Here is a 19051-nt window from a genome sequence, read left to right as displayed (position 1 = left end):
GACAGGTCCCCACTGCTGCACATACCCATGGGGAATATATGCAGGACATTTGCCCCCCTGAGATTTGTGCACAAGGTGAAGGCAGGTTATCTACTGCATGCTTAGGGCCAGGGGCAGCACCAGCCTCTTCCTGGGGTGGGGGGAGCTAGGCTGCAGCTGGGCTCAGAGCTAGTGGCAGTGGAAACAGCGTTGGGAGGGGTGCCTACAAGGAATTTTGGGGTGCCTATAGCCTTCCAACATCCCCCCCACAGCACCACCCCTGCTGCCTTTCCCTCAGGAGCCCCCCCAGCTGACTGCATGCCCCCTGCCCACCCTGCAGCGTGGGGCTCCTGAGGATAAGGCAGCAGAGCAGAGTGCCCCAAGAGGGGAAGTGCTAGCGGGAGGGCTTAGGGGGCTGGAGCCACCCCAAAATTCCCCATAACCCCCCCCTTCCAGCACCATTGCTATCTGCCCTGCACAGCTGAGCCCATCCTGTTCCCAGTCCTGGTCTAGTCCCCTGACTAGGAAGAGGCTGGGGCCACCCCTGCCGCTGAGCCTATAGTAGTCAGCCTGCCCGCACCCTGCACACAAATCCAGCAGGGGCACATACCCCCCATACCTCCCCCTGGGGGTGCATGTAGGAGCAGGGAGCCACCTCCCCCCCCCCACCCCCCATGCCCCCTGGATGAGTTGTCTATGGCTTGTGGTAGAGCTCCGCCCCCACTTGGCACCCATGTAGCAGCTGCCCCATGGCATGGGCACAGCGCAGCTGAGAGCTGGGGCACTCCACATGTCAGCCAGAGCCTGGCAGCACTCAGCCCCAGTGGTCCAAGCTCTCCCAAAGCGCACAGCGTCCTGCTGTGCCTTGCTGCACCTGCGCCATGGGGCAGCTGCTGTGAGGATGCCAAGCAACAGTGGGGTGGGGGGTATAGGTGATTCCTGCTGCCCCACACTGCAAGGGGGGGGGGGGGGGGGGGGGGGGGCTGCTATGAACCCTCAGAGGTCCCCCGATCACTGCTGCCAGAGCCAGTAAGTGCAGGGCTTTTTCTTCTTTTTTTGAAGCTCTACAGTCACCAGCTGGAGGAGCAGTGATTGGGGCCCTCTTACGTCTCATGGCAGAGCTCCGCCCTGCGCAGCACAGGATACTGGGGGGGCAGCGGGGATCACTTTTCCCTACCTGGCACCCGCACGGCAACTGTAGCATCATGCGGGTGCAGCATAATTTGCCAGGGTGCCGTGCGCTATCTGAGACCTGGGGCAGCTCCAGCAGTCACCCAGAGCCCGGTATCACTCAGCCCCAGCTTCCAGGCAGCGCATGGCATCCTGTGGAGCCATGCTGTACCCACATCATTGGGCAGCTGCAGCGCAGATGCCAAGCAGGGGCGGGGGATCCCCAATGCCCCCCACTACACAGGTGGCTCTGCCACGAGCACCCAGAGGCCCCAACTGCCACTCCTGCAGCTGGTGAGTGCCAGGTTTTTTTATTTATTTATTTATTTATTTATTTTAAGTGCCAGGACTAGGCTGGGGCTAGACAGGGCAGCCATGGGGGCTTCTCCTGCAGCTCCCCCCACCCAGGGAGAGGCACGCACAGCAGGAGGAGCTGACCAGCTGTGCCTGCCTCTTGGCAGATCCGAATCACCAAATCTCTTTGAATCGGCTTCAGAAGATTCGGCTCCGATTTGGCCGAATAGATTCAGGACAGCGATCTGAATCGAATCACTGTCCTCCAAACTGGCTGAATCTGAATCCAAATTGAATACTTCCCTATTCACACAGACCTAGTATGCAATACTGTCAGATGTTTATACAAACGTGCTCTTTAACTATTCAAATGGAAATAAATAAAATCAAATAATAGGAGGTACATTTGTTTCTGTCAGAATACAAGGATAGGTTCATTTCAATTCACGTAAGAAAGCATAAGCATGGAAGATAGGCATTAGAGTCAGTTAGGTCACCCACTTTAAGCCCTGCCACTGCAGGTTCTTTTTCTATAGTTGAGTCCAGTCTGGCATTACTGTATAAACATTAATGCCTTACCCACATCTGTAGCAAGATTTTTTTCACAGCTGTCACTAATATTAGTGTATATGTTCTTAAAAGTTTCACATGGAGTGGGAGTTTTACCTTGGCAAGGAAGACACCAGCATCCATTACAGCTTTAATGTGCCGCAACCAGCCTGAGTTCTCTAAGCCAGTAAGGAAATCACTCATGGAGGGAGATTTTGTTTCGCACACTGACAACATAGAAATAGAAGAATTAGCTGAGATGCCAACAAACTAAATCCCTAGCACACAAGATCTCTCTCCTCTTCCTACTCTCTCCCACATAACAGCATGAAGTTTGCTTTGTTTCTTAAAGTGACTCTTCTGAATACTGAAATATAGGCACCAATTTTTTCTGCACCTGAGGGATTGTGTGTACAAACCATTTTTTTAGACTGCAGAGGGTCCAGGATCTAATAAGGAGTAACTCTGGTCTCCTTTGGCTGTCTACCGTTATAATCAAAATCTTATTTCAAAAAGTGCATGCTTCAGTCCAAGGCAGGTGATTAAGGTGTTATGTTTTTCTCCAGCCCTTCACTGCCACTGCTCACATCCAATCACTTCCACCATGTAATCACTGTAGGAAACTGGCTTATGAGAAAGATGGAGAGCTCTAATTTCTAGAGGAAAATAATGTCTTAACCTTGAGAAGGGCTCAGATGTTATGTTGAAAAGCATTATAGTGCAATTCTCCCTCAGCAACTATGACAGACGTTTTATTACTGTCAAGGCCTTGTAGCAAAGGAGCAGCATTTATTCTGCCTCTTCAACCCAAAATAAATCACCCAGCAAAGGGTGCTTTAGGAGCAGTACTTCTGCTCATGTCAACTTCTGCATCCCATGAATTGCTGGATTGTACCCCAAGGTCACTTCTAAATTGTGGATACTACCAAGCCAGCTGATCTGTAACATCAGTGATCTGATCACTTCATAGTTAGACCATTACATTAGTGACTGCAAAACAAAATGAGAATAATATATAAGTACTTATCCTTTGACTCATAGGCACTTACTTATTTTTGCTGGGGGGGGCCTAAGATGATTGACATATGTCCCCTGCCCACCAGTGTGGGGCACAGGATGGGTGCATGGGCACAGGAGATGTGTGAGGGGACAGGAGGGAGCACAGGTTACACAGTGGAGGGCATGGGGAACACGTGCCCACAGTAGTGTGTAAGGATGCAGCTGGGGGCACAAACAGCGCTGTGCTGCTCGCCAGCAGCAGGGACAACTCCACGCGCTGACACCTTGGTGGTCATGGCAGCATGGCTCTACCTCCCATGCTGGGTCCCACCCACTGAGCCACCGAGGCAGCTCCTGCTCCAGAAACGGTCTGGTCCCACTGCAGCCCAGTGCCCTGCTGTCGGCACAGAAATCTTGGGGGGGACAAGCTCCTCCCACCCTTCCACTGCATCACCCATGCCCCCACCCCCATAGATTTACCTGCAAGAGCCGCTCTGCACTACTGCTTGGCCACCACATGCATGTGCAAGCACACATCTGCATGGCATCCCCTGGCGCCAGTCACCCTCCCTGTTCCCTCCAGCCCCAAGCAGCCTCTTGCAGGCCAGAACTCTGGCCACCATTTCCCATGGTTTTTTCATTTAAAGGAGAAAAGCCACATTTTTTTCAGCAGCAAACGGAAAACCCGGATCCCTGGTAATAGCTCAGGGCCTCAGTCATCACTCCTAAGCACAACACCTTGCATCCAGCATGCTCAACATAACTGAATCCAACTCGTACAATATAAAATAATATAGAAATATTATGTAATTGTCCTCAGGTGTGGGCCCCTGACAGTCCCTTTCCCAAGGTGAGCCAAGGCCCTTGGGCCCCATGTACTTAGCACCTATGCTTTGCCTTATAAGGCTGAGCAACAGGACTAACAGCATCAGCTTACAGTGCTTCTAAGCACCCCCTGCCAGCAGCATAATACTAAGAGTATTGTCAATAAGTCAGCCAGAGTACTATGATAATATTCATGCTCTTCTTTCATTACCATTTCTAGCATCACTTTTGTAACAAGGCACAGCTATCAGCTTCAAAAGACTTATTCCTATTTACAACCATAGAAATGAGAGAGGAATCAGGTCCTCAGTTCCCACTGGCCCCTGAAAGTCTTACCTAAATTTTGATTGCTCAAAACCTCACACAGCAGTCTGGATTTGTACTTGTATGTGCATGCAGACACACAAACAAACACATTTTCATTTGTCATTTCTTTCTATATAGGTGTCAGCCTTCCTAGAGAACTCTGTAAATGTCTCATATCACACAAACCACAACACAAACTAAAAACAAAAAAAAACACACACCCCTTATACTTTAGTCACATTTCAATACTTCACCAATTAACTGATAAACTGTACTAGTGGCAAAATGCTGCATTCCTTTTTTAATTTGCTTTAATTTGTATAAACAGTTAAGAGATTAATATGTTGTAGGATCTTTAAATACTAATATTCATTCTAATTTTAGGATAAAATTAAGAATTTCTTTCTTGCCAGACATTTTTAAAATACTTTAGTATCAGCTAGTTTTACAAGAGACCACTTTTATCCACCTCAGTAAATTGAGCACAAAGGCAAGAATTCCTCTGCTAATCTGTTTCCTTTTCCATGCCCCCAAAGTGTACACACATTGTATATACTGTACTTATTCCAGAATGGGTAAGGCTGTTATATCAAGCAGCAGTTACCAGCACTACACAGAGCAGCCAAAAGTGAAAAACTTACCTTCCAGGAGTTTCTGCAGACTATTCCTCATCACATGGATGTTTTCTATGCCAATGAACTTAAAACGAATCTTGTCATAGTGATCTTCACTTTCATATCCCTTTCCTGCGGCTCGGTTGGCCATGGCATTTAACTGCAGAAATTATATGGAAAAAAATGCATAAATAAACCTGGCTTGGAAACGCTTTTCATTTCCCAGAGCAAATATCAAGTAAAGCCATTCACAGAAGTATTTTTTGCTTTATAAATTGTTTCCAATAGTTATACTACAATTACATAGGCACGAGCTGCAAGTTAACCCAAAGCAAAAGCCTATGAAAAACCTGGATGCCAATTTCAGGCTTCTTTAGACAAGCTTTTTATGCTGGTCTTACTATTGACAGGTCTGTTATCAGACAGAGAGGTTTGACTCATTTTCTTTTTAACTGAAAAACTGTATGGAGGGGGTTGGGGAGAAATGAATCAGGTAAAAGTGCTAGTTACAGATGGACCTAGCTCCTTCATCTAGTAGGAGCATCTGTACAGAAACACCATAAATATACATGTGCTATAGAAATAGTACAGGTTTCCAAAACATTTTACAAACAGTCCTACCAAGAGATCATTGAATTTGTCACCGAACTATAGCCACCTTGGGGGCAGAACATTGCAGATTTTTAATAGCGCCCAGCAATGATAAACTTAAAGCAGCAAGAACATAGTACCCAACTGAAATGTAGGAAGCCGTTTTGAACCAAAAATGCTGAGTGTGCAAATAGCAATTAGTCAGAGCTATTACCAAAACTACTGAAAGTTCTTTAATGCTCAAATGAGTAGCTCACTTTTATCTTCCAGTCTCAAAATGATGGATTTTTGGAAACACAGTAGTTTAACTCCAGTAAACAGAACAGGCAGATGGGGGAGAGAGGGAGGGGAGATATACATGGCTACATATCCCTAACAGCACAAAGTGAAAATAAATCTAGATAACTGAATCAAAGGCTGAGAGATGATCTTGTGGCTGCCTACAAATTCATTAGGGGGATGCAGTAAGGGATTGGAGATGCTCTGTTCACCAGGGTGCCTCCTGGGGTAACAAGAAACAATGGTCACAAACTGACAGAGAGCAGATTTAGGCTGGATATCAGGAAAAACTTCTTCACAGTAAGGGTGGCCAAAATTTGGAATGGGCTTCCAAGAGAGGTGGTGCTCTCTTCTACCTTGGGGGTCTTTAAGAGAAGGCTGGATAGGCATCTGACTGGGGTCACCTAACCCCAGCACCCTTTGCTGCCTAGGCAGGGGGGTCGGAGCTCAATGATCTGTTGAGGTCCCTTTCGACCTTAGCATCTATGAATCTATGAATTCTACTTTGCCAGGTTAGACACTGACTGGCTGGAAGAGGAAATGTGGCTAATAATTCCCTCCTTTGTTGTGCCATGGCATATCACTAACAGCAGTTCAAGACAAACGCCAGTGGAACACCTCTGAAAGTGCAAGCGAGGGGCACTAAAATGCCAGGTGAATGATAATTATGGGATAAATGGTGCAATAGGATTAGCTCTCAGAAACACCAACCAAAGCATGTGCCCTGGGGCACTCATCAAAATACCATATTTTTCTCATGTATAACGTGTCCCCCTAAATATAATACACACTGTGGGGTTTTTTTTTTGGAAGGACTGAAGGGATAGTGGTGGTGATGAAGGGCAGGGGGAAGAGGGGAGGGCAGGGAATGCTACCTTGGAGTGCAAGCAAGTAACTGAGGTCTGAGGCATTTGCGGTTGGGGAAACGGGCAGTGGGGGCTAATTTGGCATTCAGGCCACACAAGCAGTGCCCGATCCAGCACACCGAGTCTGGGGCCCTGTACTGGCTCTGGAGCTCTGCACCAAGTCCAACTCAGAACACAACCCCAGAGCCAGCATGTGGTCTCAGACTTGGCTCACCTGGTCTACCCTGGCATGCAGCACTGGAGTCAGACTCCACATGATGGGTCCAGGGCAACGTGCTGGGTCAGGCTCGGCACATCAGCCAAGGACAAACCCCGCATGCCAGCCTGATCTGGCCAATCTCCCCATGGGTCTGGGAATTTGGTGTTGGGGGGAGGAGGGAGATAGATAGGAAGTGGTGTTAGTGCTGATATGGATATGGGCACTTCAGTCTTGTACAAGTAGTAGTTTAGATTCTCATTTCCATCTCAATGATAAATTCAGAGTGTAACTTCCAGACTGGAACAATGCACTATCCTACTCAGCCATGAAATTGTTGTTAACCTTGGACAGTACTTAACTATAATCTCAAATAATCCATAATACTCCAGAAATAGATGTGCTCCTAACATGAATGCAGTTTTATTAATGGAAGGCAGATGACACATTAAGGACAAAAAAAGCAGCTGGATACCAAATCCACCATTCAGCTTCATGGGCAAGGAAGAACTGACCTTGATACTTTTAACATACTTTTTACAAAGGCTTCTTCATGCTTCATGAGGTTAAATATGAAAACCAGCATCCAATGAAAGTTGTGTTGCCATAACACAAATATGAACTTTAATAACATCCACAAATCCTATATCAAGTGATACCTTTGGCCTTGTGTCTACAACATACATGAACGGACTCCCCGGGTTGGCCTGTCTAATCGCCTGCAGCATCTGTTCATCCTCCAGACAGCGGGCACTGAACCCAGAAAGGGGCTGACTACAGCGGCATATGGCAGCCTGAAACAGATAATTTACACAGTTTATAATACAGACAGCTAGCAATGTTTATAGCATCAAGGAACAATATATGTGGATATTGCCAGGATTCTGCTGTTTCATTGAAAAATTTCCATTAAATGGAGAGACTGAAAGAATAATTCTAACAGTGTTTTCATCTACTCCTCACAAGAGCTTTGGGAATCTGAAGTGGACATTGTACTAAGGAAACAGCCATCCACCCTTCCCCATCCTCCTTTACCACCTTCTTAAAGTCCACTCCTCTCCTAACTGACTCCTAACCAATTTGCTTGTTGCCCCTCTACTCAACTTCCTTCTGTGGCTTTGTCTGTTCTTCTTTATGACTTTAACATGGTAGCACTGTTCCAGACTTGAGGGAACACTGTACGTGATTATATAATTGCAGCTGTTTCCAACAACACAACTCCATACAATCTCTTGGTCAGAGGACACTTCCTCAGGAAGTGACCAAGAGTCAGCAATTTAACTGTAAAAGCATTTGCTAACCTCTGTCCCCAAAAACACTGCTGAGAAAACAAAGTTAATAACTTACACTATTATTCAGTGAGATTAAAATTCACTTATTCTCAGTTAATATAAAATCAGGTAGTTCTTCTAAGCTATTTCTTTCTGTTCAGACTTTGGTAGATTTAGCCGAGTTGAGATGCAACTTGTAAAAGATTGCCCAAAGTAACTAATTTGGTAATTTGAAGACTCAAAAGATAGGAAGCACACATGCTTTTATGTAGGTTTAAGGGACAGGGTCATATCAAGCATTCTTTAATTTTGGAAAGCTGGGGAAAGAGGAGCAGAGGAAAGACAGGGTCCGAAAACTTTGAATACTTTTAAAACTCTGTCTTTTAGTCAGAAACTCCTCTAAATGTTTAAAACTAATTACACTTGAATAGCTTTTTTCATACAAGGACCTTGTGGCATATGAGAAGCAATTAAGTCTGCACTTCCTAGAAAATATACTATTACTACCTACATACCATGGGTGGGGAAACCCTGCATCAAACTCACTTCTGGGATAACCTGCCAATTTGCTTCAACTAACTTGCTCGAAGACCTTGAACAAATCAATAGGAAAACTGGAACAGAATCTAAGAGTTGCAGCACTCAACCTCTTGCTCCAAATAGAGCACAATCCTCCTCCACTTGAAAGCTGATAGGGCAACAAGAACAAAAAATAAAAGAGTAAAATGAACATAACTAACATTATTTTGTTTGTAGAAGTAGGAAAGCACTGGGATCCGCCCTCTGCTTCTGAACTTTGAACTTCCAAGCACAGTTGCCTTACTAGCAGCTTTAGGCACCACTATTTCTGGAGGATATGTGTTGCAAACCTAAATAGGAAGTAGAGAGAGATACAGATATTACAATACTTATCAGTTATTACTATTAATAGAGAAATTAAATATTTGTTTCTTAGCATTATACACAGTACCCATGGATTATCTTGATAGATTCAATTGTATCTCTCAGCAGAAGCAGCAAAACAAGAATTTACCAGGAACCATGAAATAAAATGAATGTGGTACCTGAATACGTGGTATGATTTCAATTTGTTCTTCTACATCATGAAACAGTGCAACAATGCATGCAAAAAGCAAGACTACATACAACAAACACATTTTGGTAGGATCTCCTCTTTGTATTCCAGCAAATTAACAGCTTGTGTGTAGGAACAAAGACTGGATACAAAGAAGTGGTTGTTCTTAAATTATAGAAAATAAAAATGCTCCCTACAGAATCCTATGCATCTTAGAATGAGCTCTCAGCACACATCTCTGACATCCTCAAAAACAAATGCTATTCTGGCACCTAATTTTCAACACCTCAAACGAGGTGTGAATCACTTAAGCGTGTATAATCACATACATTAAATCTATTCTCAACATTTGGCTTTGAGGTTTTATGGGTTAAGCCGAAAGCTAGAAACCTTAAGGAAATGAAAAAAAAGAAGTGAGAAAATTTTTAAAAATAGTAAGAGTTACACCCTGGGACCTAAAGCTTCAAAAATTACTGGGTGCACATCTTCAGATGTCAGCGTCCCTTAAAAGGTCTCAAAATGGAAATCCAAAGACTTAGACGTCTCAAATTAATACTTAGTTCTGAAAGCTGAGGCCTGTGTGCCTTGATGGGTACCAAGGCAAGGTAGCAGAGGAACATGTGAAAGGGATTCAAGGTGAGTAACAATGTAATATATTATGTTCCATCTCTCTCAGATCTGTCTTCTATGCCTTTTAGCCAAAAAAAAGGTTTTACAACATCAAAAGCAGCAGAAAGTTATGATTTTTGAATACATGATATTTTACAAACCTAAACTATTTTTTGCTTTATGCTGCTTCAAGAGTGGAAACAAAGAAGGGAAATGGCAGTGGCATTTTGTTAAGAGCAAGGGCATGAGGTCTTTTTTTCTAGGTAGAACAGAGAATTAGCCAGCTGGCTATTATTCCCCCACACCACCTTTGCTACCACCTACAGGACACACCATTATTCCATTCTTCTTCCACATGTCAGTCACCCACCAGAGTACAGAGATGCTGGGATGGGGGTTGACACAATTCCCTTTTTACTTTGGAAAGCTAACAAACATCAGTTTCCTGAGGACTGGCAGAAGTGGTCTGAGGCTTCTCTAGTGGACTGAGAAGTGGTTTGAGGCTTCTCTAGAAAAATGACTATCGGCTACTTTATCAGTATGATCAAGCAAATCAAAGTAACCCCATAGCTCTGTTCTTTTACAGTATCACTATCAGATTTCACAAGATGCTGTTGCTTCAGCTAAATCTGATTGACTCACTCCTCCATAGTACCATCGAGGTAGCGGTCACCAGGTTGCCACACATCATCAGAACAAAGGAAGGGACTGCTGTGCCAACTGCAATTACTTTGCACCAGAATTACCTCGTAGTCTTTATTAGCATCTGTTATTTCCCAGTAGTCATTCGGAATCCCCATTCGCTGGTAATCTACTTTTAAATCAACCATCTTCCATCCAACTTCACGGTTATCTTTAGGCATTTTGGGGTTGTAAGAGAAAGCATAAAGTTCTTCAGGTTTCACTGTGGAAATAAAATAAAACATTAAACCATGAGAGAGTGATAAAGTTTAAATTCTTGCACAGAAAAATGAGGTTTGCCACTTAGTCTTAAAGGTTTTCTTAGGGTCACTATGCAAACCACCATCCTGCAAACGTGTCCCAAATGAATGAGTACTGGCTGAAGCCTTCGGAAAACAGTACTGTAACTGGAAGGCTTAGAAACACACACTTCATTATATTATACCAGGGGACGAAAAACAGAAGCAAATCACTCCATACGCAGTACTGGTTGATTATGGTATATAGTAATCATACTCAGTGGTTCTCAACCTTTTTGGACTAAAGGCACCCTTCACTGGACACAAGGCACTCCTCTATAACTCCTGGTAATTGTCACCCAATTTAAAAAAAATAATTTATATACTACAGTGCTAACAGGGGCTGGGCAGTATGTTGGGGATTGTCCAGGCAGGGGCAAACCTGAGCTGGTTTTACGTGACTAGCACCTCACATCTTACTTATTGCCTCACACGTGGTAGCACCCTTCAAAGGATCTGGGTGCCACAATATCCTGACTGAGAACTGCTGCTTTACAAGTTGTTTGTTAAAGACTTTTCTCATATTTGCCTTAAGGAAATCCTTATACACTTGCTGTAACAATAAGCACTCAGTCTAATTCATGAGTGAAAGCACACAAACATTGTCCATTAGAGCATAAAGTTAACATGATTACATATCCCTACCAGTGCAAAGTGAAAATAAATCCAGATAACTGAATTCTACTTTACCAAATCAGACACTGACTGGTTGGAAGAGGAAAAGTGGCTAATAATTCCCTCCTTTATTGCTCCAGCTACCCCACTCATAGGGATGCTACAGTAAACTTGTAGCATTTCATAGCTATAAGCAGTGACGGGCACTCTGCACAACACCAGAAACTTATTTATGATCCTATGTTGCATGCTGTATTAGAATTAAAACTGCATAAAGGAGGAGACTGGATAGTTTAAAAGTTAGGGGAATGCAGCTGTTGAAATTAGTCTAGGTCAACAAAACTTCAGCTGAACATATTGTCATAACTATTATTTGACATCTAATACAAAGCAAATCTCTGTCCCATGTTCATTTTCCAGTAGACAGCTGGCAATACCACATAATTCCACTGCAAATGGCACCCTTGCTGAGAGCACCCAACATCAACTTATTAATTCATGCCTTGAGATGGTCTGTACTAGGGATAGGGCACTTTCCTGGGGAAGCAGGGTAGAAGTCTGCACCTAAGTGGATATAAAACAGGGTAACAAAAGCAAAAAAAATCCACATTTCACTTTATAAAATGAAACCCATTTAAAGAGAATTCTGAAAGGATGAAAGCCTCATCCAGGCCTTAAAGCGTAAGGCTTAATTCTTAAACCCTTTGAAGATGATGTTCATGCAGCACGGCTGCTCTTGAAGTAGATATAGGCAAACCACTGAGCTTTTAAAAGCCAATGCCTGGGCACTGGAACCAGAGTCTTCTGAAGTACTAAACCAGCTTTGACAACATCTCTTCGGCAGGTGCAGAGAGAACATTTTCTCTGTTTTAGTTTATTCAGTTTGTACGTGTAACTGACTAGTTCAGTGACAATGAGAAACTGCATGGGGGTTAAAAACCAGAACAGCTTACTCTCCTCTTCTAATCGATGAATAAAAAGAAAGTGTGAGGATGAGATTAATTCCCTATGATTACTTGTTTCACATAACAATTTTATGTGTAAAAAATATATCCTGATTAAGTTTTCCCTCACATACTCAGTACATTTAATATAGTTAAACTAAAAAATCCAACTGAACTTCAGTTTCTATCCAATACCACTTGACAAGAATCACAAGGAATTTACAAAGGCGGGAGGAAGAAATTGAATACAGATTACTTGAGCCAGAAAGGCCAAGAAGTGGTATAACTGCTTAAATAAATATATATAGTCAAAATGCATCACCCTAGTTAGCAAAAAGACACCACCAAATTACATTAAACTATGAGAATCAACCTCTCTTTAGGAAAATAACTAAAAAAAAAAAAATAGAGATGCCACAGATTAAATTTAACAATACCCGGAATCAAAATGTCCCCGCTTATTGGCTTATAACTAAAATTAGTCATTTAAAAACAAAGTAATTATAATCAGCCCATCCACATCTGCAGTGTCCCTGCTGGTGCTGCCCATATACAGAAGGCTTCTTTGGCCTGCCTCCCCTCCCCATTTTATCATGCAGTCTTTTCAACATCATTGAAGTGTTCTTCTGAAAGAGCACAGACAAACATTTCAAAAGTGAATAATAGGATGTATAAATACCACATTAATGCAGAAAGGGGTAATAAGAATCTGGCTTAATTAGCCCTCATGTCTTCATCTCACAGTGGGGCAGTTAGTTATTAGACATCCCTATAGAAGTTAGGTTTCCTTAACAAGGGGCTGGAAAAGCTCATTAAGGGAGAGTCCCAAGTATGGAAAAACTGCCTTGAGAAGAAGGTGGAAGGAAAAACCCAAGGAAGAAATGCTGTAGATTGCTTTTCTGCAAGAAAACAAGAGTCTGAGCACAAATGGAAGAGATCCTAGGGATTCAAGACTAGGGCAGACAGATGACATTTAACATGTTCATTTGTTTGGGGTTCTCATGGGAGATTGCTATTCAGGGATCCCAGAGGAAAGTAAAGGGTTGAGACTGAAATTCCAAGTGTGGTTTTGCAAGCCCTGGAGTAGCAAGCAAAACAGGATGCCTAGAGAGTGCAAAAGCCTGTGCAGTTGTTCCACAGGACCTGACAATTCTTTCCTCAGGACTTTCCCAGCACCCTTATTTACACAAAACGTATTTGCTTGCAAGCCAGTGGCCTTATTCAAGGGCCAGAACTTTACACAGCAGACTGCTGTAGCACAAAGAGCAGCTGGCAGTAGTGAAATTAGTTTGCATTTTCAAATCATTCCTTCCAGTCCCAACTGAGGAAAGCCAACAGCCTGATAATAACTTCCCTTGCTGCAAAAACAAACCTGCCAGCTAATTACAATCACAGATTTCAAAACAGACTCACACTCACCTGGCTGTGAAAGTTTAAGCAAGGAGGTATACACTTCATGGCAGTCCCGTTCATGTCCAATGACAAAGTGTGCCACGCGGAAGTTCTTGCAGTGAATAAGCAATGGACATCCAGTTGTGGTCAGAGGCAGCTTCTCGACAGTAGCAATATGATGATGTAGAATCTGAAAAACAGGAAGGGAAAGTCTTTCAAACTTCACTGACTGGTTGTAGGATTAAGACTGGATACGAAGATTTTGCAATACACAGGCTTGTTCTCTACTAATTAACGACTTTTTATCAAGTCATGTTAAAAACTACAGTCATTCAACTTGAGTTATTCAAATAAGGGAGAGATGATAATGCATTTTCTTTACACAGTAAAAATGAAGAAAGAAAATAAGAGCTATGGTGGATCAAACTATTTGTGACACTGAAAATTACTTTTATGTGGAAGGTTAGAAAAATATTATATGTGAGCAGTATAAATGACACCAACTAGTGCATCGTTTCCAAAGTTCATGAATTACATTAAGAAAGAGCCAAAACAACAACTCTGAAGATGCTGAACCTACTCAAACAAAAAAGGTTCAAAGATCTTCAGCTGAAAATTCTGTAGAACCCAAGGTAAATTCATTTTATAAGAAGAAATTATAATTAAGATGCGTGTTTGCTGCACTTGAGAGCTACTTACAAAGGGAAGACAGTTGTAACTGTACCTTCACCTATTTTTTTTGGATATAAAAACCAAAGAAACCACAATTACTATTACTAATAATAACAAGTTGCTAGGTCTTTGTCTTTAGTACTTTTAACTGCTGTCAAGGTACTAAACTTGGAGTACAAAGTCAGACAAGCTACATTCTATTTTTAGTTCTAACACCGACTCACTTTGTGACCTTGATCGAGTCACTTTACCTCTGTACCCATTTCCCTGGTGAAGAATTCTATTTTTATAAAGCACTTTGAAGTAAAGTGCTATAAAAATGCTATTAGTGGGTCTTCAGAATTTAAAAGCCTGCAATTACAGACAAAACTAGTATCAGCAATTTTTATATATGCATTTGAAAAAAAAAAAAAAAATCGCACACACTACAACATACCCATGTTTCTTTTCGAACTTCAGCTGAAGCTTCCACATAGATAAGATGGGTAGCTGTCAGGTAGAGTGTCCCATTTGCTGGCTTCCTGTTTGTATAACGATCTAGTAATTTAACATTTTCTACCTGCAACATAATAATGGAGAAAAAACAAATTAATTAAGATCTTTTCTTCAGGCATCTCTCTCTCAAAAAGGACACAAAGCAGATAAAAGAATTTAGTATTAGCAGATGAGTAAAAAAATAAGGCAAAAAGTTAGGAAATAACTTTGCATGCATGTAAAAGACAGTCACTGACCTGAAACAAGATTGAAAATTTCAGTAGAAAGTAAAATTCTAAGCAACTGAAACTGAAGATTCAGAATGATCCTTTCCCACTGCGTTTCAATGCACACCAATAACCTTCATAATGGTTCTTTACCAGTACAATAAAAACAAGCCCTATGTGAATTAAGTGCCAAAGGACTAACATCAGTAGTTAATGGATCCTTGCACACCACATTATAGAACATAAGAATAAAACGTTAACATTAATGGCTAGTCCAGATCAATGAACAAGGGGCTGGCAGGATACGCTTTCTGCAACTGAGAGAGGTAACAGTAACATTTGCAAGAGTATCCACCATCCTGAGAGTTTACTTGCTCTAATTAAGTTACCTGCCGATTGCTACCACTTTCTAGTGCGAGAAACAGTTGTGTTTGGAGGAGGATTCTTTAAATGTACATCAAAGATCAGGAGCTCCCTTCCACTTCCCCACTGCCTCTTGCTGTTGCATCACAGATCAAAGAAAATATCTGAAAGCTGCATCAAGTTGACTGACTTCCCCAAACTGGAAAGTGAATCTTTTGAGCAAAATGTGAGGGACTTTAAAAATATACTCTTAAGTGAAAGCAAAGACATAAAGCATTACCTGGAACTTATGTGGATCTAAAATTGAATCAGTCCTAACACGCTGTAACAGGCTGACCAGAGGTGCTGGTCAAACTTTTCAACCAAAAATCTTTTTTTTAGAACTTCTAAAGAAAGTTTTTGTTGAAACATTAGATTTTCAATCAACACCAAAAAAAATCATGAAAACACATGTTGATCTTTCGAATGTTTTGTGAGAAAGTTCATCTTCCAAAGTGACCCAATGTAAGACAGGCTTCAAGTCCTACCTACAGACTGGCCACAGGGGAAGCAGCAGTTCAAGAGCATCTACCTCATCCCACCAACATCTCTTAGCTTCCCTCTACAAGACCTATTGACAGGCCTGTATAGCAAGTACATTTACTCCAAATAGGTGAAAGCAAGCACAAAATCATCAGCTGGACCCTGACCTGATGTAACCAGAATTCATTTGCAAGTGACCCAGAAGTGGAAATGTCTGTGCCTAGCTCCAAAACCCAAAGCAAACAGTACAGTACAGCTAAGCCAGGACCTACATACATGTTAAACCCTTTAACTCTATTCACACCTCTCCTCTTTAAAAAATAAGGAAATAATCTTGATTATTCTGCATGGATCTTAACTTGCCTTGAAATAAGCTAGTTACCAGTCACTGCTAGCTTTACCCCAGCTTGCGAACCAACTTTCAATCCTTTAACTTGGCTCTAAAGCAGGATGCACGCTACCGCTAGAAAGGACGGCGCGTGTAAGCTGTCAGCAAGCAGCAAGGACAGCGTCCTGCGCAGAAAGGACTCCGGGGGGTTGTCCTGGAGTCCCCGGCATTAGATGCAAATCACCCGAAGATGAATGAGAGTCAGGCAGGAGATCAAGAATACGGCATTCATTAAAATAAATATGAAATATCAAATCTACTTTAGGCAATCGGGGCCTTTAGGCAATCCAGGTCGTAGCCGTATGGGTCAAGAGGACAAGGCAATCGGGACTCATTGCCAATGAGTCCCAATTGCCGTTTCCTCTCGACCCATACGGCTACAATCTGGATCCCGGAATCGGATTTAGACAAGTCTCTAAACCGTAACGTTAATGCGCATTTGCCTTTTTGACGCGCGCTGTCAGGGAGGCGCAGGAGCGCGCGGGGATGCCCGTGTCGTGCGTCGCTGACACGCGCACGTTTCGGAAACGTGGAGCAGGCGAGGGGCGGCCCCGGCCCCGGCCCGGCTTCTCAACCGGGCCTTGGTGCGGGGCGTGGGAGCAGGGGCCGAAGCCCCGAGGAGAGCTGGAAGGCCCCGAGCACGGGGGCAGCTCTGAGGGACTCCTGAAGCCGAGGGAGGGGAGAGAGAGAGCCGGGGCCGTGGCCGAGCCGTGGCCCATGCCGGGGCAGGAGCTGTCGCGGGCTCCTCACCTTGGGCGTGGTGATGTGCTCCATGGTGCGGCCGCCGCCATCTGCGCCGCGCAACTCCCGCACCAAGCATCGCGAGACCCTCGCGAAGCCGCGGCAGCCATCTTGGAGCAGGGCAAAATGCCCCGGGAAGGACTGGACTGGAGCGGACCCGCGGTGGCGGAGCAGGAGGGCGCGTGTTTCGTGCCCCGCGCGGAGCCGCACACGGGGCGGGGCGGGCTGGGCTGGGCTGGGTTCAGCTCAGGACGGCTGCGTTTGTGGCCTGGAGCCAGGGGGAGAGGTTTCCTCTGCCGGGCTGCGCTCAGCAAGCTCCCCCAACCTCTGTCCCTGGGTGGGGAGCAGGGCACAGCACTGGCAAGTCGTCATGGTCAGCTAGGGTTGGACGGGACCTCAAGGGGTCACATCTAGTCCAACCCCCTGCTCAAAGCGGGACCGTCCCCAGCTAGATTATCCCAGCCAACTAGATCACCCCAACTAGATCATGATGGAGATCCCACCACCTCTAGGCAACCTGTACCAGTGCTTCGCCTCCCTCCTAGCAAGAAAGTTTTTCCTAATATCCAGTATCCAACTGAAACCTCCCTTGCTGCACCTTAGAGTCACAGAAAGTGAGGGTTGGGAGGGACCCCCGGGGGTCACGTCTAGTCCAGTGTTTCTCAGCCAGTGGGACGTGTCCCACCGATGGGACGCGAAGGTCGTGTAGGTGGGACTTCAACTCATTGCCCGATTGAACAAAGTCAGTTGTTTGCACTTCAACAGATCTCTCAAACGCTGCCATTTTGTGGGGTTTTGTTTTTATCGTGCTGGGACCAGGGTGTTTTGACAAAATGGTTAGTGGGACGTAAGGTGCAAAAGGGTGAGAACCGCTGATCTAGTCCAACCCTCTGCTCAAAGCAGGACGAGCCCCAACTACATCGTCCCAGGCAAGGCTTTATCTAGCCAGGTCTTAAAAACCTCCAAGGATGGAGCGTCTCTGGGTGCCGTATCCCAGTGTTTTACTACCACTCTGGTGAGAAAATGCTTCCTAACATCTAACCTAAACTGAGACCGTTGCTCTTTGTTCTGTCATCTGTCACCACTGACAACAGTCCAGCTCCATCCTCTGGAGCCACCTTGCAGGGAGTTAAAGGCTGCTCTTAAATCCCCCCTCAGTCTTCTTTTCTTCAGACTAAATTAACCCAGTTCCCTCAGCCTCTCCTCACAAGTCATGTCTCCCAACCCCCTCATCATTTTCGTTGCCCGCTGGTGGACTGACTTTCTCCAATTTGTCCACATCCTTTCTGTAGCGGGGGGCCCAAAACTGGACATAGTACTCCTCACCAGTGCTGAATAGGGGGAAAAAATCACTTCCCTCGATCTGTTGGCAACACCACTACTAATGTCGCCCAGGATGCTAGCAAGGGCACATTGGCTCGTGTTCAGCTTATTGTCCACTGCAACCCCCAGGTCCTTTTCTGCAGGGCTGCTGCCCAGCCAGTCAGCCCCCAGCCTGTACCGGTGCCCGGGATTGTTCCATCCTAAGTGCAGGACTTTGCACTTGTCCTTGTTGACCCTCATGAGATTTCTTGTGGCCCGCTCCTCCATTTTGTCTAGGTCACTCTGAATCCTGCCCTACCCTCCAATGTATCTACTACACACCCCAGCTTCGTGTCATCCATGAACTTGCTGAAGGTACAATCCATCCCATCTTCCAAATCATTAATGATGATATTGAACAAAACCAACCCCAGGACCAACCCCTGGGACACTCCACTTGACACCAGCTGCCAACTAGATGTTGATGCTCCAGCCAGTTTTCTATCCACCTTACAGTCCATTCATCCAACCCATAATTCGTTATTTTGCTTACAAGAGTGCTGTGAGAGATGATATCAAAAACCTTGCAAAAATCAAGGTATATTATGTCTGCTGCCTTCCCCACATCCACAGAGCCAGTCCTCTCATTACAGAGGCAATCAGGTTGGTCAGGCATGACTTATCCTTGGTGAATCCATGCTGACTGTTCCTAATCACCTTCTCCTCCACATGCTTGGAAATGGATTTTTTGAGGACCTGCTCCATGATTTTTCTGGGGACGGAGGTGAGGCTGACTAGTCTATAGTAA

General features: G+C 44.3%; 1 protein-coding gene across 1 annotated transcript in view; it reads right to left on the bottom strand.

Annotated features, from left to right (window-relative positions):
- Positions 1-17016, bottom strand: part of MTMR8 (myotubularin related protein 8) — a 34173-nt gene extending 17157 nt beyond the window's left edge. Inside the window, exons 1-8 of the mRNA XM_006270108.4 lie at positions 16951-17016; positions 14663-14785; positions 13582-13744; positions 10370-10527; positions 8680-8808; positions 7328-7462; positions 4764-4896; positions 2110-2219 (exon numbers count right to left, since the gene is read on the bottom strand). Of these exons, the coding sequence (XP_006270170.1) occupies positions 2110-2219; positions 4764-4896; positions 7328-7462; positions 8680-8808; positions 10370-10527; positions 13582-13744; positions 14663-14785; positions 16951-16974 (975 nt within the window). The 5' untranslated portion in view covers positions 16975-17016. The remainder of the gene's footprint in view (positions 1-2109; positions 2220-4763; positions 4897-7327; positions 7463-8679; positions 8809-10369; positions 10528-13581; positions 13745-14662; positions 14786-16950) is intronic.
- Positions 17017-19051: the final 2035 nt, after the last annotated feature.

The sequence above is a fragment of the Alligator mississippiensis genome, chromosome 8 (genome assembly GCF_030867095.1).
Source record: "Alligator mississippiensis isolate rAllMis1 chromosome 8, rAllMis1, whole genome shotgun sequence".
Taxonomy (NCBI): domain Eukaryota; kingdom Metazoa; phylum Chordata; order Crocodylia; family Alligatoridae; genus Alligator; species Alligator mississippiensis.
This window is presented reverse-complemented; position numbering and strand designations above follow the sequence as displayed.